This window comes from Panulirus ornatus, chromosome 3, assembly GCF_036320965.1.
Source record: "Panulirus ornatus isolate Po-2019 chromosome 3, ASM3632096v1, whole genome shotgun sequence".
In the NCBI taxonomy this organism is placed as follows: Eukaryota; Metazoa; Arthropoda; class Malacostraca; order Decapoda; family Palinuridae; genus Panulirus; species Panulirus ornatus.
In genome coordinates, this window is record NC_092226.1 from 67317791 (window position 1) to 67345290 (window position 27500).

General features: G+C 44.1%; 1 protein-coding gene across 7 annotated transcripts in view; it reads left to right on the plus strand.

The window, feature by feature from the left end:
* Positions 1-27500, plus strand: part of RhoGAP100F (Rho GTPase activating protein at 100F) — a 416326-nt gene that overhangs the window by 174904 nt on the left and 213922 nt on the right. The window contains exon 1 of one of the 7 annotated variants that reach the window (XM_071688779.1): positions 26558-26910. The exons of the other annotated variants lie outside the window; for them this stretch is intronic. Coding sequence (XP_071544880.1) covers positions 26848-26910 — 63 coding nt within the window. The 5' untranslated portion in view covers positions 26558-26847. Of the gene's footprint in view, positions 1-26557; positions 26911-27500 lie in introns of those variants that run through there. 7 annotated transcript variants of the gene reach the window in all.

A 27500-nucleotide genomic window follows, 5' to 3' on the forward strand; every position in this document is an offset into this window, starting at 1 on the left:
CATTTCAACGTATACATATATATACGTACACATACATATATATACATGCACATATATCATACTTGCTGCTTTTATTCATTCCCGTTGCCACCCCGCCACACATGAAATGACACCCTCCTCCCCAGCACACGCACGAGGTAGCGCTAGGAAAAGACAACAAAAGCCACATTCGTTCACACTCAGTCGCTAGCTGTCATATATAATGCACCGAAACCACAGCTCCCTTTCCACATCCAGGCCCCACATCACTCTCCATGGTTTACCCCAGAGGCTTCACATGCCCTAGTTCAATCCACTGACAGCACGTCGACCCCGGTATAACACATCGTTCCAATTCACTCTATTCCTTGCACGCCTTTCACCCTCCTGCATGTTCAGGCAACCATCGCTCAAAATCTTTTTCACTCCATCCTTCCACCTCCAACTTGGTCTCCCACTTTTCGTTCCCTCAACCACTGACACATATATCCTCTTGGTCAATCTTTCCTCACTCATTCTCTCCTTGTGACCAAACCATTTCAATACACCCTCTTCTGCTCTCTCAACCACACTCTTATCATTACCACACATCTCTCTTACCCTTTCATTTCTTACTCGATCAAACCACCTCACACCCCACATTGTCCTCAAACATCTCATTTCCAACACATCCACCCTCCTCCGCACAACCCTATCTATAGCCCACACATCGCAACCATATAACATTGTTGGAACCACTATTCCTTCAAACAGACCCATTTTTGCTTTCTCAACTTTCACACATTCTTCAACGCTCCCAGAACCTTCGCCCCCTCCCCATCCTGTGACTCACTTCCGCTTCCATGGTTCCATTCGCTGCCAAATCCACTCCCAGGTATCTAAAACACTTCACTTCCTCCAGTTTTTCTCCATTCAAACTTACCTCCCAATTGACTTGTCCCTCAACCCTATTGTACCCAATAACCTTGCTCTTATTCACATTTACTCTCAGCTTTCTTCTTTCACACACTTTACCAAACTCAGTCACCAGCTTCTGCAGTTTCTCACATGAATCAGCCACCAGCGCTGTATGATCAGCAAACAACAACTGACTCACTTCCCAAGCCCTTTCAACCACAACAGACTGCATACTTGCCATCGCTCCAAAACTCTTGCATTCACCTCCCTAACAGCCCCATCCATAAACAAATTAGACAACCATGGAGACATCACGCACCCCTGCCGCCAACCGACATTCACTGAGAACCAATCACTTTCCTCTCTTCCTACTCGTACACATGCCTTACATCCTCGATAAAAACTTTTACTGATAGTGAGTCTGCGTTGTTTTATCAGAAATAATCAGTCAAGAGTAACATGGGGGACCATATGCCATGGCTTCAGTAAAACCCCTTAATGATGACAGTAATGACCTAATTAGACCAAAGGACTGGCAAGATCCTCGTGATCACTCATTCTCCCTTAAGCTACGGAAAGACCGCTAATATTCTCACCTTCACTGCCTGAATATAAGGTTATGGATGAGAGTAATGTGACACAGATAAAAGTAAACATGGGGAGACATTATTAAAATGTCTCATCAGGCAAATATTTGCATATTGCCAGCGCATCTAAGTTCACCATAGATGGGGATAGGTGCTAAATCATGGACGTAGAATAGGGACTTACATCTCAACAGCGTATGGACGTCAGTCATTACATATGTAATGACGAGTGAGGTAGCTCACACAAATACAAGACTGATAGGAAGTTATAATATCATAATTACTCGCTACTCCGCCTCAGGGCTCTGGTGTTAAGGGTCACTTCGTGGCTTACCAACCTGTTGTGACACTAGTCACTACAGCATGTCGGTCCTTAGCTGTGGATTGTAGACGGGGGAGCGTCCGTGCGTTCGCGTGCGCGCGCGCCAGTGCTCCAGGGACTGACCCGCCCTCCCCAGGTCGGGGCCGGTCGCTGGGTCCGCTGATCACAGAGGCGTACCGCGGGCCGCTAGGGTTGAGCACGACCGCTAAATACGCCGTTGGCACGGCTCGCGTTCACGCTACGCGATCTAATGTCTATATTTCAATAGCTCTGACGCCACCTGGATCCCCCGCAATCACAACAGGGATTCCCTGTCGAAACTGAGTGACTGATTTACGTTGTGGGCATCCATTTTTCACCAGCTCGCCGTATTTCCTGATTTGACCCCCTCGCGAACATCACATCTTTTGAGCACTCGAGCGACATGAGCAGGTTGCCATGATTCGTATGGACCCCCCCAAACAATGTAACTATTACGTTCATGAAGATGAGCTACGACGGATCGGAAACACCCAAGTTCACTTACGTTTGTCCAACGGTCTGGTGTATCTTGCTCAGTAATGAGCGAAGTAATTTGAGAAATGATCCCACAAAAGGGAGGGTATAACCTCCCACTCGGGATGGAGGTGGGATTTTTGGGAGGGAGGTGTGTTGCAGGGGGGGAGGGATTGTTTCACCCCCTCACACCCCCTATGGTTGACCTCTGACCCCTGGCACCGACGAGGCGCCGCGCTGTGGCTAGCACCTAACTTTACCTCCTCTCATTGCTCTCCCTCCAACCTAACCACAACATTGCCGCATATGGTTGGACAGAGGTTGGCACCACTGGTTATCCCCTCTTATGTGCTCTCATTCGCTGCTTCTCATTCCCCTGTCACCATGTGTGTACTTGTGCCGTGTCCCCCCAGGGGACAACAGCCGTTTATACAAGGGTGACTGAGGTCGCCTTGGAGCTCACAATACGCCACACACACACACACACACACACACACACACACACACACACAGACCTCAAACGTGTTAAGTATATAGACACAGCTGTTTCTCTCGCCTTAGAGAGGTAAAGTCAGGTACAGAGGGAAAATGGACTCAATTGCACGCATCCACTCTCTAGGTGTCGTGGTATAATGCACCGGTGCTAGAGCCTACTGTCTATAGCTAAGCCTCACAAATGTTTCTATGGTTTAACATGGTCGCTTCACATACCCTGGTTTAGCCAAATGACACCATGTCTTGTTGCTCTCATAACCTCACTGATCCTATTCATTCTATCCTATGCACGCCTCTCACCCTCCCAAATGATCAGGCCCCGATACCCCACAGCATTCTTCATTCCATCCTCCCACCTTCTTGGTTGTCCCCGTCCACCTCCCTCCCTTCACTTTCGATATGTAGATCCTCTTAAGTCAATCTTTCTCCACACATCCTCTCCTTTTTGTCCAAACCATATCAGCGCATCTTGTTCAGCTCTCTCCATCATACTGCACTTACTACCCCAACTCTCTCTCTCTCTCTCTCTCTCACCTTCATTCCTTACATGATTACTCCAATTCGCCCATACATCTCCTCTGTCATTTCATATCCAACACGTCCACCCTTTTCACATCCACGCAACGCTGTCAAGACTACTGAATACCAGACTCACTGACTACTTCCAAACGCTCTCATTTACGCATCCAGGACCACAGCTCCCTCTCTCTCTCCCTATAGCAAGACTCATCTCATGCCACTACGACCCCACCATCCACTCCTCCGTCCACTACCAGGTCCCTTAAAGCACCCGAGGTCCTCCCCACTCAAGCTTACACTCAGACCATCCCGGCTCTTCCCCCTGTTGCACCTCATTACCTTACTTTTGTTCAAGTTTACTCTCGTCTCTCCCCCTCTCACAAACCCTCCCACAAACTCTCCCTTACACTCTTTCACCAGCTTCTGAAGTTTCCCCTCAGGGTTCTGCCACCAGGGTAACTAATTCATCTTCCATGCATCCCCCCTTCCCTTCCCTCACTCTAAGACCCTTGCATTTGTCCTCCTCCTCCCCTCCTCACCTCAGCATCCCGTACATAAGCAGATCAAATAACCAGAGTGACATTACACATCCTTGATGCAAACCTACCTTCGATGGGAACCACTCACCCTCCTCCCTTCCTACTCGCAAACATACCGGTAAAAAAAAAACTCCTCGCTACATTCACTGACCTTTCTATCTATCCCATATATAGTATCTTCCATGTGACCCACTTCGTCAACCCTGTCCTATGCTATCAAAAGATTCTAGAGATCATACGCAGTTCTTCTTCTTTCTCCGAGCATTTCTAACGTGTTTTCAAAGCAGACACCTGGTCCACTCGCCTTCCATCTCTCCTGAAGCCACACCGCTCCTCCTGAAGCCGATGCTTCATGCACGCACGGTATATAATCAGGAACAACACGAATTATCATCATACGAAAACGAAATTTCGTGTTCAGAACGAACGTTTTTATGTGTTAGCCAATACGTGTCTCGTTTCGAAGCGTGAACTTAGAATTCGTCGGTCGATATAATGCGTTCAACTCCTTGTCGAATTATCATCGGTCAATATAATTGATTCGAATCCTTGTCGAATTATCATCGGTCAATACAACTCGTTCGAATCCTTGTCGAATTATCATTGGTCAATACAATTCGTTCGAATCCTTGTCGAATTATCGTAAGTGTATTCAATATCATGGGAAGGTAATTAACGCTGATCCTCACAGCAATGGACTGGGTTGTGCTGGGTCCACCTCGCTTCTCAGGACTCTTTTAAAAAGGACTGAACTGGTTAGGGTTGTTGACTGAATCTGACTGATTACATGACTGACAGTTGTTGACTGAACCTGACTGACTACATGACTGGCGGGTGTTGACTGAACCTGACTGACTACATGACTGGTGGGTGTTGACTGAACTTGACTAACTACATGACTGGTTAGGGTTGTTGACTGAATCTGACTGATTACATGACTGACGCCTGGTGACTGACTGAAGTTGTTGACTGAACCTGATTGACTACATGACTGGCGAGTGTTGACTGAACTTGACTGACTACATGACTGGCGGGTGTTGACTGAACTTGACTGACTACATGACTGGTGGGTGTTGACTGAACCTGACTGACTACATGACTGGCGGGTGTTGACTGAACCTGACTGACTACATGACTGGCGGGTGTTGACTGAACCTGACTGACTACATGACTGGTGGGTGTTGACTGAACCTGACTGACTACATGACTGGTTAGAGCTGTTGACTGAACCTGACTGACTACATGACTGGCGGGTGTTGACTGAACCTGACTGACTACATGACTGGTGGGTGTTGACTTGACTGACTACATGACTGGTTAGAGCTGTTGACTGAACCTGACTGACTACATGACTGGCGGGTGTTGACTGAACCTGACTGACTACATGACTGGCGGGTGTTGACTGAACCTGACTGACTACATGACTGGTGGGTGTTGACTTGACTGACTACATGACTGGTTAGAGCTGTTGACTGAACCTGACTGACTACATGACTGGCGGGTGTTGACTGAACCTGACTGACTACATGACTGGTGGGTGATGACTTGACTGACTACATGACTGGTTAGAGCTGTTGACTGAACCTGACTGACTACATGACTGGCGGGTGTTGACTGAACCTGACTGACTACATGACTGGTGGGTGTTGACTGACTACATGACTGGTTAGAGCTGTTGACTGAACCTGACTGACTACATGACTGGCGGGTGTTGACTGAACCTGACTGACTACATGACTGGCGGGTGTTGCAAAATATTTTGATGATACAGGATGATTAATATTTGTGTTTACATTGTCTGGCAGTTTTACCAGATATTATTAGCACACACACACACACACACACACACACACACACACACACACACACACACACACACACACACACACACCATACTGGTAAAAGATGCCAAGTCTGCTACGCTGATACTTTGGCTATAATTCAACGAAAAATAATTTACGAAGACATAGAAGTGAACAACAGGAAACACGTAAATCAAGTAGCTGATCATACAATGAGAGGGAAAAAGACGGAAGAACAGAGTAATAGAATAAAATATCGTGACATATCACCAATAGGCAACTATGGACGCAGTTTAAAGTGTACAAAATCTAATTTTTTTAGATTAAATTCTTTATTCGTGGTCGCTGTTTACCTGTGCACTATATACATATATATATATATATATATATATATATATATATATATATATATATATATATATATATATATATATGCCGGGGTTGACGTGCTGTCAGTGGATTGAATCAAGGCATGTGAAGCGTCTGGGGTAAACCATGGAAAGCTGTGTAGGTATGTATATTTGCGTGTGTGGACGTATGTATATACATGTGTATGGGGGTGGGTTGGGCCATTTCTTTCGTCTGTTTCCTTGCGCTACCTCGCAAACGCGGGAGACAGCGACAAAAAATATATATATATATATATATATATATATATATATATATATATATATATATATATATATATATATATATATATATATATATATATTCCTATGAATCAACGGGGAAAATGAAACACGAAAAGTTCCCAAGTGCACTTTCGTGTAATAATCACATCATCAGGGGAGACACAAGAGAGAAATGTAACAGTCAGTTGATATACAACGAAGAGACGAAGCTAAGACGCCATTTGGTAAACATGTGATTATTACACGAAAGTGCACTTGGGAACTTTTCGTGTTTCAATTTCCCCGTGGACTCATAGGAATATCTTGATCACGCGCAAAACTGTGATCCTTTCCAATATATATATAAATATATATATATATATATATATATATATATATATATATATATATATATATATATATAACTTTCCTGGTTTACCCCAGGACGCTTCAACATGCCTTGATTCATCACTGACAGCAACGTCAACCCTGTATACCAACTCGCTCATTCACTCTTTCTTGCCCTCCTTTCACCTCTGCATTATTCGGCCAGCCAAAAATGGGTATGTTTGAAGGAATAGTGGTTCCAACCATGTTGTTGGTTGCGAGGGTGGTGCTATGGCTCGAGTTGTGCGCAGGAGGCTGGATGGGCTGGACAAATGAGATGTTTGAGGGACAATGTGTGGTGTTGAGGTGGTTTGACGCGTACGTAACGAATAAGGGAAGAGAGCTGTGTGGAAATATAACGAGCGTGGTTGAGAGAGCAGACCAGAAGGGGTGTTTTAGAAATGGTTATGGGCACATGGAGAGACTGAGTGAGGAACGATTGACAAGAGGATATATGTGTCGGCGGTGGCGGGACGGGGAAGAGGGAGGACCAACTGGAGGTGGAAAGATTGGAGTGAAAAAGAATTTGTGTGATCGGGGCCTGAACATATATATATATATATATTATATATATATATATATTATATATATATATATATAATATAAGCAAACTATTTGCATTTCCCGCATTAGCGATGGTGCGATAAGAACAGAGGATGGGCTTTGCGGGAATATCCTCCCCTGCAAATTCTCTGTTCTTCTTATGGGAAAAAAAAAAAAACCGCGAGGTGCGGATTTTAGCCCCCGCTCTCCCCTTTTAGTCGCTTCTACGACAGCAGGAAACGTGGGAAGTATTTTAATCCCTATCCCAGGGATCTATATATATATAATATATATATATATATATATTCCTATGAATCAACGGGAAAATGAAGCACGGAAAGTTCCCAAGTGCACTTTCGTGTAATAATCACATCATCAGGGAGACACAAGAGAGAAATATAACGTTAAGTCAGTTGATATACAACGAAGAGACGAAGCTAAGACGCCATTTGGTAAACATGTGATTATTACACGAAAGTGCACTTGGGAACTTTTCGTGTTATATATATATATATCGATTCATTATAACCCTAAGGCACATCATCAGCCACACACAGTTGTAACTAGACGCGCAGTAGGAGGAAGACCTGGGTCAAGGAGGGGGAAAGAAATGACAATACGAATTTTCTCACTCCACGAAAACGTCCGATAATTCAAGATTTCTGATCAGCTCAGACCTTACGTTTGGAGAAATCATTGTGTTGATACAGCTAAGAAAAAAAAATGAAAGGAATCCAATGTTATTAGTGATTAGAAAAAAGAAAATGAAAGGAATCCAATGCTATTAGAGATTAGAAAAAAAATTAAAAGGAATCCAATGCTATTAAAGATTAGAAAAAAAATGAAAGGAATCCAATGGTATTATAGATTAGAAAAAAAATATGAAAGGAATTCAATGCTATTAGAGATTAGAAAAAAAATGAAAGGAATCCAATGCTATTAGAGATTAGAAAAAAAATGAAAGGAATCCAATGGTATTAGAGATCAGAAAAGAAATGAAAAGAATCCAATGCTACAACGATAAAGAAATGATACAAGATAAGGCAGTAGATCCCAGTTCGTTATCAACGCCAGAAGACGAGGAGGAAGATGAGGCTCTTCCAAAAGATAAAAATCATCGAAGAACATTTTAATAAAAACTGAAGTTGAAGCCAAGGAATGGACGGTGCTAGTGGGAAAGACGAGAGAGGAGAGGGGCGAACTTCCCCACAAAAGGTCTGGAGATGACCCAGTGACCATGTTACCACCATAACCCACTACAGAAGAGAGAGAGAGAGAGAAAGAAGTGTAAAGGGAGTTTCTGAACCTGTCTGGTGGTGTTGACCACGAAGACACACACCCCCACCTCCGACCACGAAAATGGGGTGGATGACCCAAGTGGCCACCACATGAAACCTCACAACCAGAGAGAACGTGTGTGTGTGTGGGTGATCAGTTTATAAAGATGTGTGCTTTTGTAACGCCAAGATCAATGGAGTATTGGGAGGGAGGGGGAAAGTTAGGTTAGGTTACTGTGGACGCTGGAGGACGTCACCTAAAAATTTGAAAAAAAAGAAAAGTTGTATGATTATGTAGGTAGGAAGTTCAAGCGATGGATAGGGGGGACACACACACACACACACACAGACACACACACACACACACACACACACACACACACACGAGTGTATATAAGTTGCTAACTCCCCCAAAATGCAGAAAATGGTAATTATAGAGAGGTCACTACACACACACACATACACACACACACACACACACACACATGCATAGCCCTCACGTGCAGCATCGCTCATGCAGAGCATCGGTTGGGGTAAACACTGCGATGCCGAGCGTTCTCCTAAGCCCCCCCCTCGGATCCAGGGGCGTCTCGGCACCCGTTCTTTTAGGGTTTACTGGAGACTGTGTCTTCGAGACGAGACCCCCCCACCACACGTACCCAGTGATGGTGCTCTCTATCACCACACGGTGTGGTAAGAGGGTCCCAGATGGTGATGGTGAGTGGTGGTGATGGGGATGATGGTGGTAGGGGGCTGGTGATGGTGATAGTAAGTGTTGGTGATGGGGATGATGGTGGTAGGGGGCCGTGGTACAGGTTATTGTAGTGGTGGTTGGAAGGTGCGTTACTGGAGGTGATTGTGGTGGTACTGTAGTGGTCGTGGGAACACGACTGGTAGTGGTGTGGGAAGTGTGATAGTGGGTGTGGGGTGGATTTGTGGTGGTGGTGGATGGTAGTGGTGGTAGTGGGGAATTGTGGTAGGTAACGGTTGTGAAGATTGTGGTGGTGGTGGTAGTGGGGAATTGTGGTAGGTAATGGTTGTGAAGATGGTGATGGTGGTGGTAGTGGGGAATTGTGGTAGGCAATGGTTGTGAAGATTGTGGTGGTGGTGGCAGTGGGGAATTGTGGTAGGTAATGGTTGTGAAGATGGTGATGGTGGTGGTAGTGGGGAATTGTGGTAGGCAATGGTTGTGAAGATTGTGGTGGTGGTGGTAGTGGGGAATTGCGGTAGGCAATGGTTGTGAAGATTGTGGTGGTGGTGGCAGTGGGGAATTGTGGTAGGTAATGGTTGTGAAGATTGTGGTGGTGGTGGTAGTGGTGGCAGGTAACTGTGGTAGAGGTGGTAGTGGTGGTGATGAATTAGTGAGAGAGAGAGAGAGAGAGAGAGAGAGAGAGAGAGAGAGAGAGAGAGAGAGAGAGAGAGAGAGAGGCGCGCGGGGATGGAGGTGAGAGGTGAGGGAGAGCGGGTGGGGTAGGGCGGGAGGAGGTTGTGGAGGGAGGGAGGGAGGGAGGGAGTTGTGGAGGGTGGGAGGGAGGGAGGGAGGGAGTTGTGGAGGGTGGGAGGGAGGGGCGGCCTGCAGGCAGAGTATCGACCACCGTTGACACACAGACCTGGTTGCGATCACCAGCGCTCCCTCCACGCTCCCTCCTACCTGGGACGACCCGCCCCAGCCCACCCTCCTCTCTCTCTCTCTCTCTCTCTCTCTCTCTCTCTCTCTCTCTCTCTCTCTCTCTCTACACGTCTGTCTGTCTGTCTGTCTATCTGACGGCGTCTCTCTCTCTCTCTCTCTCTCTCTCTCTCTCTCTCTCTCTCTCTCTCTCTCTCTCTCTCTCTCTCTCTCTCTAAGTCTGTCTGTCTGTCTATGTGACTATCTGACGGCCAGTCTCTCTCTCTCTCTCTCTCTCTCTCTCTCTCTCTCTATGTATACATCTATCAGCCCTACCTATCTTAACCATTATGTATCTGCTCATCTGTCGGTGACTCTATCCACATACCTGCCCATCCATTCCTCCATCTCGCGCTACTACCTATCCGTCTAACGTCGCTATCTATCCATCTAGCGCCACTATCTACCCATCTCGCGCCACTATCTATCCATCTGACGACGCAATCTACCCATCTCGCGCCACTATCTACCCGTCTCGCGCCACTATCTATCCATCTCGCGCCACTATCTATCCATCTGACGACGCTATCTACCCATCTCGGACCCTGTCTCGGGCCACTATCTACCCGTCTCGCGCCACTCTCTCTCCATCTCGCGCTACTATTTACCCATCCCTGGGCCCGGATCACAGACAATGAGAGGCGGGTTCCCCACGAAGGTGCATTTGTGAGGGCACCCCCCCCCCTGACATCACCCCCCCGAAAGGGGGGCCCTCCCCGACATCCCCCCCTCCCCCCGAATTCATTCATGCATAGGGGAACACGTCTGCTGGCCGGACTAGATTTCTTCCCTTCTCTCTCTCTCTCTCTCATCCGATATCGATCGGCACATGGATATCGGATGGCCGAGCGCCTTCGGAGATCGGATGTGGAGCACTTCGACGATTGGGTGAGGCGGAGGAAAGGGGGAGCGGGAGGCCTGGTGGGAGGGAGGGGCGGGGAGGGGAGAGGAAGAGGGAAGGGGAGGGGAGAGGAAGAGGGAAGGGGATGAAAGGGGAAGAGGGGGACTTCGAAATGGGGGTTGGGGGTGCTCACTATTCCATGGCAGTTGGCTTATCGTCAGCATCGGCACGACAGCAGTTAACGGGGTTAGTTAACGATCATCATGAGTGGTTATCTGGGGATCTGACCCATTGGTTATTTGGGATCTGTAGACTCAGTTATCTGGGATCGTTGGTACTGGGATAGGGAGCAAGTGGGCTTGATAATGGTATTGACCAATATCTTTGGGACGTATATTCATGATACGAATATCTTTGGGTCGTATATTCATGATACGAATATCTTTGGGACGTATATTCATGGTACGAATATCTTTGGGACGTATATTCATGATACGAATATCTTTGGGACGTATATTCATGGTACAAATATCTTTGGGACGAATATTCACTATACGAATATCTTTGGGACATATATTCATGATACGAATATCTTTGGTATATATATATATATATATATATATATATATATATATATATATATATATATATATATATATATATATATATATATATATTCATGATACGAATATCTTTGGTATATATATATATATATATATATATATATATATATATATATATATATATATATATATATATATATTCATGATACGAATATCTTTGGGACGTATATTCATGGTACAAATATGTTTGCCATCAAAATTCTGACACCAATATTCTTGGCACTAATATTCTTGGTTAAGAAGACTGTCTTGTGATCCAATATTTACTATGTAAATATGCTAATCACTTTTACGAAGTGTAAAATAAAGAAAGTACTATTTACAGTTTTTACAAAACTGGAAAAAAAAATAATAGTGCAATAACTTACATTATTTACACGACCAGGGTAAACCACAGTACAAGGATTTACAGCCTTTTTTACACGATTAGGATAAACACGTGTAGGCACTTACGCAAGTCGGGCGTAAAAGAAAAGTAAACAGATACGCCAGCGAGGCGCCCCTGCAGATACGCCAGTGAGGTACTGAGTACCGTCCCTGTGAAGATAACGCTTAAGCAGGCGTCTGCGTTTGTATGTGCGTATAGGCGTACGTGTCTGAGAGAATTTGTGTTTACCTGTGTATGTATATGAGCTTGTGTGTGTATGTGCATGTATATGTGTGCATAAACTTATACGTATGTAGGTGTCTGTATACATCCGTATGCATAAGCATGTACATATGTCTGTGTCAGGTATAAATACATATGCATAAGCATGTACGTATGTCTGTGTCTGTATACATACATATGCACAACATGTACGTATGTGTGTCTATATACATGCATATGCATAAGCATGTACGTATGTCTGTGTCCGTATACATACATATGCATAAACATGTACGTATATCTATGTCTATAAACATACATATACATAAGCATGTACGTATATGTCTGTATACATACATAGGCATAAGCATGTGTGGACGTCTGTGTCTGTACACATACATATGCATAGCAGTCTCCCAGTGTTGCCATTGGCACATCCTTTAAACACTGAGTTTTAAAGTTTCGTTTGCAAGTGAAATACACTTGCATGTCTCAGCTTCTCTTAGCTCCTACCTTTATCTAAAGCGTCCTACCTTGTGTCATATATATATATATATATATATATATATATATATATATATATATATATATATATATATATATATACATATATATATATTCTTACGAGTCCACGGGGGAAATGAGACAAGATAAGTTCCCAAGTGCACTTTCGTGTGATAATCACATCATCAGGGACAAGAAATATAAATCAGTTGATATACAACGAAGAGACGCAGCTAGGACGCCATTTGGTAAACAAATATACATAAGTATATATATATATATATATATATATATATATATATATATATATATATATATATATATATGCACACACATACGAGGTGTTGGAGGAGGCAGGTATTAACCTGATGCTAGAGGTGGTGTTGGTGGAGGGGCCGCCTCACCATAGCAACCAAGCTCCCAGGACGCAGCCACTCCCTCCACCACGGACGTCTCCCCTCCCGCCCTCCCTCCCTCACTCCCTGCCCGCCACAGACCTCCTCCTTCCCCACACACACACACACACACACACACACACACACACACTCTCCTCCCGCCACAGTTCCTCTAAAGGACAACATGTCACCTGTAGATCACGGTCGTCTAATGCTCCCAGGGCTTGAGCTACTGTAGCCTAGGTCCCCTGCTGGTGTAGCCTGAGCCTAGGGGCTAGGGTTATTGTAGCCTGGGTTCCCTGCTGATGTAGCCTTAGCCTTGGGGCTAGGGTTATTGTAGCCTGGGTCCCCTGCTGGTGTAGCCTGAGCCTAGGGGCTAGGGTTATTGTAGCCTGGGACCCCTGCTGGTGTAGCCTGAGCCTAGGGGCTAGGGTTATTGTAGCCTGGGTCCCCTGCTGGTGTAGCCTGAGCCTAGGGGCTAGGGCTACTGTACCCTAGGTCCCCTGCTGGTGTAGCCTGAGCCTAGTGGCTAGGGTTATTGAAGCCTGGGTCCCCTGCTGGTGTAGCCTGAGCCTAGGGGCTAGGGCTACACCCTCTCATTTCAGCATCGTAGACCAGAGTCGTCAGTGAGGAGGACATGGTAGGGGGTAGGTAGATGTAGTGGTATGTTGTGGTGGGTGTGTGGTGGTATGTGGCAGGTAGACAGACCCTTCCATCACCACTACCACTACTGGTATCACCACCACTACTACTACCACCACTACTATCACCACTACTACCACCACTACCATTACCATCACCACCATTACGACCATCACCTCTACTACCACTACCACCACAACAACACCTACAACCACCACACCATCACCACCACTACCACCATCACCACCACTACCACCATCACCATTACCACCACAACAACTACAACCATCACAACTACCACCACCACAACTACCACCATTCCTACCACCAGCCTCCTGGGACGGGTTCAAGCCCCGCACTGTATCAGAACCCAGCCAAGGTGATCTTAAATTCTTGGTCAACTCGTCTGGGCTGACGCCGCTCCATCACCTCTGCTGGCCTGGCTGACGCTGTGCCCTCTTCCTGACTCAAGGCAGACCCTTACCCGCTGACGCTGTGGTGTCGTCGCACTGCTGACACTGAACTCAGCGTGCGACACAATCTCTCTCTCTCTCTCTCTCTCTCTCTCTCTCTCTCTCTCTCTCTCTTTACATATTGAATCTCAGTAAAATCTCGTCCTGGGTATCTATCTATCTATCTATCTATCTATCTATCTATCTACCTACCTACCTACCTACCTATCTATCTATCTATCTATCTATCTATTTATCTATCTATCTGCCGGGCTGGCTAGCGCTCTCGTCATATATGTATCACTCTACATTGAAGCTGGATCTCCCATGTTCCCCATGGACGCTGGTGTGTGTGTGTGTGTGTGTGTGTGTGTGTGTGTGTGTGTGTGTGTGTGTGTCCTGCTGACACTGCCATTTGTGACCACCCACACGCCAATGGTGTGCTGACGCTCTGACTCGTACCTGACAGACACTGCCTCTTGCACCCACCTGACACTTTCACCTTTGGTCGTTTAACATTACCAAGCTAACATTCCCGCCAGCAGCTATAGCTCCACCTTTGGTTGATACAGCAAGCTAACATTTCCGCCAGCAGCTATAGTTCCATGTTTCGTTGATGCGGCAAGCTAACATACCCGTCAGCAGCTATAGCTCCACCTTTGGTTGATGCAGCAAGCTAACATACCCGTCAGCAGCTATAGCTCCACCTCACGTTGGTGCAGCAAGCAAGCTAATATTCCCGTTAGCAAGAATTGCTTCATTTCTTGTACGTTTAGCCCAAACCAGCTAACTCTTCCACCTCCAGCTAAAATTAGCTGCCTCTCAAAGATATTACAAGCATTCGCCAGCTGACAAGCGAGATACTTAGCTGTGGTCAATAGCGTGGCATGGTGTGGGCAGAGATGGAGCCGCAGCTATCATAGCTTAAGCAGCATGGCCAAAAAAAAGTGTGGCCACGAAGCGGGTCTGCATCGAACATAGCTGTGGTCCGCAGTGGCCAGAAGGTGTGTGTGATCTGCAGTGGCAAGAAGTGCGGCCCGCATTGACCATAGGTGTGGCCCGCAGTGGCCCAATCCGTTCCTCACGTGAGCAAGGAAGCCTTACGAGTGCAGGGTCTCCTCCTCGGCCCTTATATAGCGCCTGGGGTGGGTGGCCAGGTGTGGTAGTAGGGGGCGGCCAGGTGTGAGGGTGGTGGGTGGCCAAGTGTGGGTTGCTAGGTGTGGGAATAGTGGATGGCCAGGATAGGGATGGTAGGTGGCTAGGTGTGGAGATGGTGGGTGGCCAGGTGTGAGGGGTGATGGGTGGCCAGGTGTGGAGATGGTGGGTGGCAAGGTGTGAGGGTAGTGGGTGGCCAGGTGTGAGGGTGGTGGGTGGCTAGGTGTGGGGTTAGTGGGTGGCCAGGTATGGGAATGGTGGGTGGCGAGGTATGAGAATGGTGGGTGGCCAGGTGTGGGGTTAGTGGATGGCCAGGTGTGGGGTTAGTGGGTGGTCAGATGTGGGGATGATGTGTGGCCAAGTGTGGGGATGATGGGTGGCAAGGTGTGAGGGTTGTGGGTGGCCAGGTGTGAGGGTGGTGCATGGCCAGGTGTGATGGTGGTACATGGCCAGGTATGAGGGTGGTGCATGACCAGGTGTGGGGTGGTTGGTGGAGGCGGGCGGGCAGGTAGCAACCTCACTACCAATTCTTAGTCTGGGTTGGTTATTCGCTTCAACAACCCCCTGAATTTCATCTCTCTTCTAACCATTACAATTCCCCTTATAGCCACTTAGACCCCTTAAATAGCGTCCCTTTACATCCCCTTCGATAAATCCCTTTTCTTCCTCCCCGTCTCCTAATCTTCCATTACAACGTAACACATGTAATCAATCTGTTTCTATCTCCTCTCTGTCTCCATCTCTTGCACCTCCTCCACCATCCACGATACTTCGCTCCAACAACCCTTCTCCACCAATACTCCAACACTCCTCCTACACATTCTGATCCTTTGAAAATCTTTGCGAGAGGACATTTTTGGATTTCGAATTCATTATTAATAATCGGCGTGTCTCAGTAAAGGATATTGTCGAATATGTTAAGAGTGGGATGAGGTTTCTCTCAAATGTCTCACAATTTTCTATCATACTTTTTTTTTTTGAGATATCATAGAAAACAGGAAAAGGTGGACGTCTCCCACAACTAACGTATTTTGTTCACTAGATGTATCTATCGCTATATTTCACAAGGTTTCGTTACAGATACGTAAACTCTCACGTAATTTCAAATATTTATCCAATTCATTTGGAGGATGAGCAGGTAATTCGGTTAGCCAAAAGTTGCAGATTAAAAGATAAAAAAATCACAAAAAATAACGAAATAAATCGTATGAAATAGAGAGTTGTACTCACCCTTCAGCAGACTTCAGCGGCGCTGGCAGCTGTGGTGGTCGGAGTGTGGTATAATCACCTAATGGCCTGGCACCAGTTGAAGCGAGTTCAGGTAGCCGGGAACCTAAGTGGAAAATGTCATGTCGTGGTTTAATATTTCTTAAAACACACACACACACACACACACACACACACACAAAGAAATAAGATAAAAGCACAACATAATATCCTTTGGTGTCCGTCTGTTATTATAAAAAAAAAAAATTTTCCACTTTGCCATTCGCTTGTATACCATCATCCACTAGCCTTTGCCCCTTAACTACTCTCGTCTCTCTCTAGTCTGACAAAAATACTCTACTCTCATTTAACTATTGAGTACCACGTCCTTCTTTTCCCAACCCCAAAAATCATTGTCTTGTCCACATACCAATGTAATTAAGCGTTAAAAGATGGGTCAACACACACACACACACGACCCTCCTCACCACCGGTCACTGCTGGGTATATGCCTACCAGCGCCGTGCAGTGGCCTCCAGGCGAACTAAAAGTATAAACACAACGCGTTCACTTACGGTCGAATTCAATATGGCTAAAATAATTGGAGGTCTGAATTCGATATTGAAAATCATCATTTTCTTTTGTCTTAACGTCAGTTTTTCAGACCATTTTTTGTCAGTTAGATTGAGTATTAACGAAGGTACAGGATCTTAATGGATGTACGGTATGTATATTCTTGGCACTACGAGTGTATATCCAATATTTCATGAGGTATGTGGAGGATACCTTACACTGCGTTGTAGGTCTGACTATCTGTCTCCTCTAGTGTACCAAATCTGCTTCCCTTTTAAACTATTCCTCCACGAATCAGCCTCCCGGGGCCCCCTCGTGTTCCTCAACCAGAGCAAGTTACCCCTACAATCTCCTTCTTAAGTTTTCTCCTAATTCTTATTTTCTTATCTTGGGAGTGACTAACCAAATCCGAGAAATGCCGTACTTCTGGCTAACAATTAAGCTGTTTTTACCGATTACATCGACACAATTTTCCAAATCGGACGGTAATGAGTGATCAGTGTCTTCGGATGGTTTAATTAGCGTTTAATGAGAGTTTTTCTGCTTAAGTTTGTAACAAATTCAGACGAGTGAAATACACAGGATTCTGTTCACTTTGAAGTAGTTATCCAGATGTTGATCAGAAGATCTTTGAGCTCCATGGCACGATCTTTGAGCTTGAAGGTACGATCTTTGAGCATGACGGTGCGATCTTTGAGCTCCATGGCACGATCTTTGAGCTCGACGGTGTGATCTTTGTGCTCCATGGCACAATCTTTGAGCCTGACGGTGTGATCTTTGAGCTCCATGGCAAAATCTTTGAGCTTGACGGTGTGATCTTCGAGCTCCATGGCACAATCTTTGAGCTTGACGGTACGATCTTTGAGCATGACGATACGATCTTTGAGCTCAAAGGTACGATCTTTGAGCTTAACGGTACGATCTTTGAGCTTAACGGTACGATCTTTGAGCTTAACGGTACGATCTTTGAGCATGACGGTACGATCTTTGAGCTCAAAGGTACGATCTTTGAGCTCCATGGTACGATCTTTGAGCTTAACGGTACGATCTTTGAGCTCCACGGTACGATCTTTGAGTTCCATGGCACGATCTTTGAGCTCAATGGTACAATCTTTGAAATCGACGGTACGATCTTTGAGCTCCACGGTACGATCTTTGAGTTCCATTGCACGATCTATGAGCTCCATGGTTCGATCTTTGAACTGAACAGTATGACCTTATGGTATGATGAGTTGATCTCACATATGACCCTCTAGGACCAGGTCAAAAGTCCTCGTACCATTTTTTAAGGGTAGTACCGTCTTGCTCAAGAATTGTACCGTGCTGTTTTAAGCAGCATATCTATTGAGAAAAATTAATCTTTGCACTTAAGCACTTTCTAATGGATCTCTTTTGGGAGTCGTGGGGAAGAATAGATCCGTCAAATCACGCTAACATTAAAGAAAAAAATCTGATTAAATTTGGTAATTTTTAAGATCAAAGGAAAACGAAAAAAAGTAATTTTCAGGATGAGAGGAAAACGGGAAATAGACAGAATTTTAAACTGACCCATTAAACACTGGTTTCCCTCTTTTTTTTTCTAGTGTTAATTAAATTTTGAGGTTGACAACCGGAGAGTTTGTCAACTGATGCACAGAATAAATTCATATATTAGTTATAAATTTGATATCATTATAGATTTGAAATTTGCCCGATTCTGAAATCATGTAATCCTATGTACTCCCATGTAATATAAACGACGGAACGTTACTCAATATTTCACATTTCAGCTGATGTTTCTGGGAAGTTTTAATGATATGCATAAATGACATGTTTTAACTTTAAAAAAGTGTTCTGGTTCGGCTCTGCTGATGCATTATCATCCACTCATTCTTTAATTACAATAGAGCGATATATTCAGATAGAAAAAATAATCGTAAAATAAAGCGAAACGTGGAATGCAAACGCCCCTGAGTACGACGGTACACGTTGCTTGGGAAATGAAGGCGTGACCTTTGACCTGCATCGTGAAGGGTTAGGGTCAAAGGGTCGGAGGTCAGTGTACTCAAAGGGTCGTACCGTCGTGCTCAAGGGTCGTGCCGTCGTGCTCAAGGGTCGTACCGTCGTACTCAAGGGTCGTACGGTCGTGCTCAAGGGTCGTACCATCGTGCTCAAGGGTCGTACCGTCGTGCTCAAGGGTCGTACCGTCGTGCTCAATGGTCGTACCGTCGTGCTCAAGGGTCGTACCGTCGTGCTCAAGGTTCGTACCATCGTGCTCAAGGTTCGTACCGTCGTGCTCAAGGGTCGTACCGTCGTGCCCAGGGGTCGTACCGTCGTGCCCAGGGGTCGTACCGTCGTGCTCAAGGGTCGTAGCGTCGTGCTCAGGGGTCGTACAGTCGTTCCTATATTTCTAGCTTAAGCCCAGAATTCAGAGATGGGTAAACGCAAACTCATTTCATTTTGTACGTTCAAATTCCAATATATCTTCATACTTATCCAATATATCCAATATATCCTTATGTACACATAATGCCCCCCCCAACAGCAAGGATTCGAACCCCCTATCATTTGTTACGAACAGTATACATTGGTCGTGAGCATACCCAGATACAACACAGATTTGTAGCGGTTCGAATCCTCCTTGCCATTTGGAAGGAATTTATGTGTTCTATGAACGCGCTCGCTCACTGCACACTATACTTGTGTGTCCTTGCGTATATGTAAATTTCAATTCAATCTGTGTAAATTTGAATTTGGTTCCATTCGTGTAAACGCCATTTTTTTTTTCTTCTTTTGCCGCTGTCTCCCGCGTTTGCGAGGTAGCGCAAGGAAACAGACGAAAGAAATGGCCCAACCCACCCCCATACACATGTATATACATACACGTCCACACACGCAAATATACATACCCATACATCTCAATGTATACACATATATATACACACACAGACATATACATATATACACATGTACATAATTCATAGTCTGCCTTCATTTATTCCCATCGCCACCTCGCCACACATGGAATAACATCCCCCTCCCCCCTCATGTGTGCGAGGTAGCGCTAGGAAACAGACGAAAGAATGGCCCAACCCACCCACATACACATGTATATACATACACGTCCACACACGCAAATATACATACCCATACATCTCAATGTATACACATATATACACACACACAGAGATATACATATATACACATGTACATAATTCATACTGTCTGCCTTTATTCATTCCCGTCGCCACCTCGCCACACATGGAATAACATCCCCCTCCCCCCTCATGTGTGCGAGGTAGCGCTAGGAAAAGACAACAAAGGCCTCATTCGTTCTATTTTGTGTAAATCGCTTTGGGTTTTGCGTCAACGTCAGAGCGATAAGGTATATCTGTGACGCAACGCGTATCTATCGTGACCGGACAAAGTCGTTGAAGATAGATGACCTTTTTTCTCTTTTTTTTGAGATTCGAATATGTTGTTGTAGGTCAAAGGGCACGTGCGGGTACGCGCTGACGTCACCGCGCACTCACCGTGACGTCATCGAGATCCGCCGTGACGTCACGACCCTTGACGTGCTGTGATTGGCCAGTCATGTGACCTGGAGGGGGGCTGAGATGGAGTCCTCTCTCTCTCTCTCTCTCTCTCTCTCTCTCTCTCTCTCTCTCTCTATCTCTATCTATCTATCTATCTATCTATCTATCTCTATCTATCTATCTAGCTATCTATCTATCTCCTACCTTGGTTTTACGCACTGAACGGACTATGTGATGAGTGAGGGAGGATGATCATGTTGGATGATGAGTGTGTGATGGTATCGAGGGATAATGATGAGTATGATGAGTCACAAGTGTTGGTGGGAAGTTTGATGATCGTGGTGAGTCATCACGCGGGCGTGTGATGATTAATATTGATCATCATAATGATGAATGGCCTCAGGGAGGGAGGGAGGGAGGGAGGGTGGTCACGGGTGGCGGCGGCGGCGGCGGCGGCGGCGGTGATGGTGGCGGCGGTGGTGATGGCGGCGGCGGCGGCGGTGGTGGTGACGGCTGTGCGCGGGGTTCGCTCACCGGAGCTCCGCCACCGCCGCTGGGCTAAGTAATGCTCCACAAACGGAGTCAAATCAATAAACTAACACGCAACTTCGCTAGCAAGGAAAAACAAAACAAAAAAACACATTACCTTTTAACGTTCTCTTAACCTTATTTCCTCACATCGTCGCTTTATATTTCCCCCCCCTCCGCCTCTCCTCTCCTTTAAACCGTAGATTAAACTCTCTCTCTCAAACTCTCTCTCAGAAGAAAATAAAAAAAAAAAAATATGAACGGAAAGATGACATTTTGAGAAACAACATGCGTCTGGCAGAGATGATGACCCAGGCATCGTGTATACAGTACGGACTCGCTCGGGGTGGGGGGGGGGGGGGGGATTTACCTTCACTACCCCTCTCCCTTCCCTCTCCCTCTCCCTTCCGTCTCCCTCTCCCTTCCCTCTCCCTCTCCCTCCGTACATCCCGTATTTTACATCTATCGATTTAATGATCCCAGAAACTTTGAAGAGAGAGAGAGGGAAAAAAAAAAAGAGGGACCGAGGGGATCTTACTGTGTTCATTATCTCTCCCTGACAGTCGCAGAGAGAGAGAGAGAGAGAGAGAGAGAGAGAGAGAGAGAGAGAGAGAGAGAGAGAGAGGAAGGGAGAGTGAAAAAAAAGAGAGAGAGAGGGAGTGAGTGTAGCGGAGCGGAGAGTGGAGTATGTGAGGCGGGCAGAGGCAGTGGTAAACTGTACGGTGGGGTCGTCACTCGAGTGTTTCACAAACCGCCAGACACACGCGATCCGTTACCGGGCCATACCGTTACCGGGCCATACCGTTACCGGGCCATACCGTTACCGGGCCATACCGTTACCGGGCCATACCGTTACCGGGCCATACCGTTACCGGGCCATACCGTTACCGGGCCATACCGTTACCGGGCCATACCGTTACCGGGCCATACCGTTACCGGGCCATACCGTTACCGGGCCATACCGTTACCGGGCCATACCGTTACCGGGCCATATGTGCTGCTCACCCTGCCCAACCTCCCCCCACCACCACTCCATCTGCTCCTCTTGCTACTGAAACCTACGTTAACAATTAGTATTCAATACAATTTATTTTCTTTTTAAGTATATGTGTTTACGTGCGTCCTGCAGTGAAACCTACGTCAACGATTAGTATTCAATACTATCTATTTTCTATTCAAAGGACATTTGTTTAAGTTCGTCCTGCAGTGAAATATAGGGGCGACCAGTGGCTATTTTTCAAAGTGACTGTGTCTGTGTGTTTACCTTGCGTCTTCGCCCACTACAGACTGTAAACACCATGGGAACTAACTCCTGCTTCTTGCAATAGTGTGGCACAGCAAGTGACGAAGTTTATCCCACATATTAAAGGTGTTATGCGCATGAACACTAGAACATATACAGAACTTCAGATAAAGAACATCACTCTTAGAACAACGTTCAACACATTGTCGACTGGGTTCGGGGATAATAAGATAGACTTGTGACGCCATCTTTCCCACCCCCCTCTCTAGATCCGTTGTTTAAGTAAACCTCTTTCATAAACCAAATAGCCCTAGTGCCTTTAAAGATGCCTGCTCCATGCTGGGCAGCCAGCCCAGCCCAGCCATCACCACCACCACCACACAACTCAACTGGCTCCTATATAAGCTGAGCCCAAGCAAGGGGACGTGTAGCCTAGTGTGTGTGTATATGTATGTGTGGTACATCATCATGGTCAACCAAGACCTAATCTAGAAACACGACTCCTTTGATTTGGTTGTGTGTTCGTCTGTCTCTTTCCCTCCCTCCTTCCCCTGTTCGGCTGACAACCCAAATGTGATCAGGTCTGCATTAGCCCAGCACGTTCGAACTTCGGGAACTCATACCAAATTGTGGTAAACAAAAAGGGAAAAAAAATATATGTCTAAAGTTTATGTTCCCGAACTACAGTTGCAGGAATTTATTGCAAAGTTATATATATATATATATATATATATATATATATATATATATATATATATATATATATATATATATAGGTGATGATAATTACAGTGATAAGTGCTGTTACAGCAGTTAGAGCGTGTGATTTCATTTTACTTATGTTTTGATATTAATTATTCTATGCATATGATAATTATTGCGAGTAAAAATGCTTCTGACAACTAAAGATGTCATTTATGATGGGAAAAATATTTTTATGAAATTGACTGTTAAAGTAAGTTTATTATTATCATTATTATTATTATTATTATTATTATTATTATTATTATTATTATTATTAGTAATATTATTATCTTACCAATGATTACTATTATTATTATCATCATCATCATCATTATTATTATTATCATTATTATTATTATTATTACTATTATTATTATTATTACTGCCACTGCTATTATTTTATCATAGATTATTATCATTATTATTATTATTATTATTATTATTATTATTATTATCATCTTATCTGGCCTTGGTGAGGTAAACTCAGGAACACTTCACAATAGCCTCGTTCGCACTCATTCACTCAACTAGCTATCATGTCACATGTCCTTAAACCACAGCCTACCATCCACAGCCAAGCCCTTCAGACGATTCCATGGTTTACTTTGCTTTATCTGCACTGGATTAGACCCGTGACAGCACATCGCCCCCAGTATACCATGTCAATCCAGTTCATTTTATCTAATGCATGTTTTTGCCTCTACTAAATAACCTGACCCCGATATCCAAAAGCGTACTTCAGTCTATGCTTCCAACTTCTCTGACATGATGATCCTCTTCGTCAACCTCTCTTCGCTCATCCTCCCCAGACGTGTGAACTGTTTCAGCACACCCTGCCCAGTCTCTCTCTCTCTCTCTCTCTCTCTCTCTCTCTCTCTCTCTCTCTCTTTTAAGTCTGAGTCTCCTCCCTACCACACCTTTCTCTTCCGCTGTTGAATATTCCCGCCTCACACCACATTTCATCCCCAACACACCAACCCTGTTCTATTCTTTTGTTTTCTAGGTCAAAGACCCACATTTATACAACGCTTTCGATACAACTATTCATACATTCGGCATTTATTATTATTATTATTATTATTATTATTATTATTATTATTATTATTATCATTATTATTATTGTTATTATTATTATTATTATTATTATTACTATGATTATAATTATTGTTACTATCATTATTATTATTATTATTATTATTATTATTATTATTATTATTATTAATATTACTATTATATATTATAATTATTATTGGTAGTATTATGATCATAATTATTATATTTATTATTATTATTATTATTATTATTATTATTATCATTATTAATGTGTTATTTTCATTATCATCATAATCATCATTACAAGAACATTTACTATAATCTCTGACATTTCTTTTGCCTCTTCATTATTATTATAATTATCATCATTATTATTACTATCATTATTATTATTAGTATCATTATTCTCATTTGACTTCACTGCTACCAGTTATTATTATCATTATAATTATCATTTTCATCATTATCTTATAATCATCATAATTATAATTATTTTCATCATTATCTTATCATCATGATCATAATTATTTTCATCATTATCCTATCATCATTATCGACTATGAGACGATGGTTAGAGATAACGGCAATAAGGCCAGTGTGGCTAGGCTGTACATGTTGCTAGGTTGGGAATGGTGGGTTCTGATGACAGCTGGAGGGGAGAGGTGAGCAAAGGGAACCGTTGGTTCGACTGTCCCTGAGACTACCTCGCTAAAGCGGGAAACGGATAATAATAATAATAATAATAATAATAATATTAATGATAATAATAATAATAATAATGATAATAATAGTCTAGACATAAACGACCGCCATAAACGACATGGAAAGCGAAGGTGAAGCCCCGATGTATGATAATTATCATCGGTATTTTCCGACGAATTGTTTTTTTTTGTTTTTTGTATTATAATAAATTTTTAAAGGGTAAATTTGGGATGTTATTAGTATTTTTTTTAGGGGGAAGTGATAAACGAAATCATAAAATACGGGACTGACTTTAGTAAATCTTATTGTCAGCTTAAGAACAAAGGTTTTGATTTGAGGAAAACATCGTCTAGTTCCCCGGATGGAGGAGTGTCTTGTTGAGCTGTGTTGCTGGACCGAGTTTCAATCCCACCACTAAGTTATGTGAGTTGTTAATGTAAGGAAGTTCTGCCACCTGCAACACAAACTTTCCACCTGCAACACAAACCATCCATCTGCAACACAAGCCTCTCAACTGCAACACAAGCCACCAACACGGAACACAAGCTTCTCACACGCAACACATGCCTCTCACACGCAACACAAGTCTTCCACACGCAACACAAGCCTCTCACACGCAACACAAGCCTCCAACACGCAACACAAGTCCCCACCCACAAGTGTTAGTTACCTTGGCACGAGGAGAACCTGTACAGATAAAGTGGAAGCAGAAGATGTCAGGACGAAATTGGAAATTGTTGATTAAGATCATGATGGTTAACTACGAGGGAAGATGGTGACCTCCAGGGCAGAGATGGTTATTATCATTATTATTATTATCATTATTATTATTATTATTATTATTATTATTATTATTATTTCTATTATTATTATCATTATTATTATTATTATTATTATTATTATTATTATTATTATCATTATTATTATTATTATTATTATTATTATCATTATTGTCATTATCATTGATATTCTTATTATTGTTATTATTATTATTATTATTATTATTATTATTATTATTATTATTATCATTATTATTATTATTATAATTATTGTTGTTATTATTACTATTTAATCATTATTGGTATAATTATCATTATTCTTTTTACTGACATTATCATAATTATGATTATTTACGCACTCCTTTACGTCTGCCATCACAGACACCATCTGTTTTCGAAACAAACTAAATCTGAGACGACTTTTGATCCTTTTTTTTATTTTCATTTTGGTAAAAACTTAATTTGGAGGACAAAATCTGTACTAAGTCGGGGGGGAAAATAGCAGCAAGAAAGACGGGTCACTTGATGCATATCATTCGTTTGGTCTGACCTCCTCCGGGGTCAGAGGTCACCCAATCCTCGCTTCCCTCGTGATGTATCGACACTTTGCCCTCTCACCCATCCCCTTCTCCCCTGTAATGTTGCTACCTCTGGGCCGACCTGAGGGTTCTGCGCCTCCGTCAGTAGCTGGGGAGGGTGGGTGGGCGGGCGTTGTGGCTTAGCAAGGAGCGACGCCCCTCTCATATATACACCCACCCACCCCCACGTTCCTCTCAGCGACCCGTGTGACACCGCGTGATAAGGTTACTGTGAGAAGTCGAACTCAGTGTTTGTGAGGGAGCAAGGAACCATGAATCGAAATCGGGTTTGATATTCCCACTTCGCGTTCCAGGGAACAGAAACGTACTTAGGAACTTCTGTGAAACATATCCTTGTGTCTGATAGCAATAAACGGAAACCAGTGAAAAGATTAGAGAGAAAAAGGAAGAGGAAGAGATATAACAAAGGCTAAGATGAGGTACAGTTCTGGGTGATCTTAAGAAAAAAAAAAAACCCACCCCTCAGATGTCTAAGGGGAAGAGGCGAGCAAAATCCAGTGGCAGCTGTGAACGAGGGAAGGAAGTTGCACTTGTAACGTGAGACGTGGACCTCGGGCGTCCATACGCTACAGGAGACTGGTGAAGATGGTGCTGTGGACGCGCGTGAGCACCACTGACGCTCCGCCAGCCTACACCACCACCCTACAGGTGCGACGATCTATGTTCTCTATTGTCCCCCCCTTCAACCCTGACTCCGCTGTGCCCGTTTTCTAATATCAGCTTTGTGTATAGCTTTCATGATATGTTTATTATCGTCATTTTCTTTATAGGTATTATTATCATAGTATTATTATTAGTATTATTGACGTTGTTCCTATTATTATCATTACTATTATTGTTATCATTATTATTCTTGCATGCATTTTATATGCTCTGGGTATACTTGCTATCTATTAAACCCTAGAAAAAATATAGTTTTCTTGAGCATACACTCATGAGAACATGTACTGGGGGATGAACTCTACGTTACCCCAGTACACCTGATTGTTAGCTTACACGGTGCGGGTTACACCTTATAGACACACACCAGCTGCCGCGATAGAGAGTGTGGGTGGTGGTACACACAGTGTGGATGGTGGTACACAGCGTAGGGATTTTGGCGCGTAGTGTGTGGATGATGGTACATAGCGTGTGGGTGGTGGTACTCGGCGTGTGGATGATGGTACACAGCGTTTGGATGATGGTATACAGAATGTGGATGATGGTACTCAGCGTGTGGATGATGGTACACAGAGTGT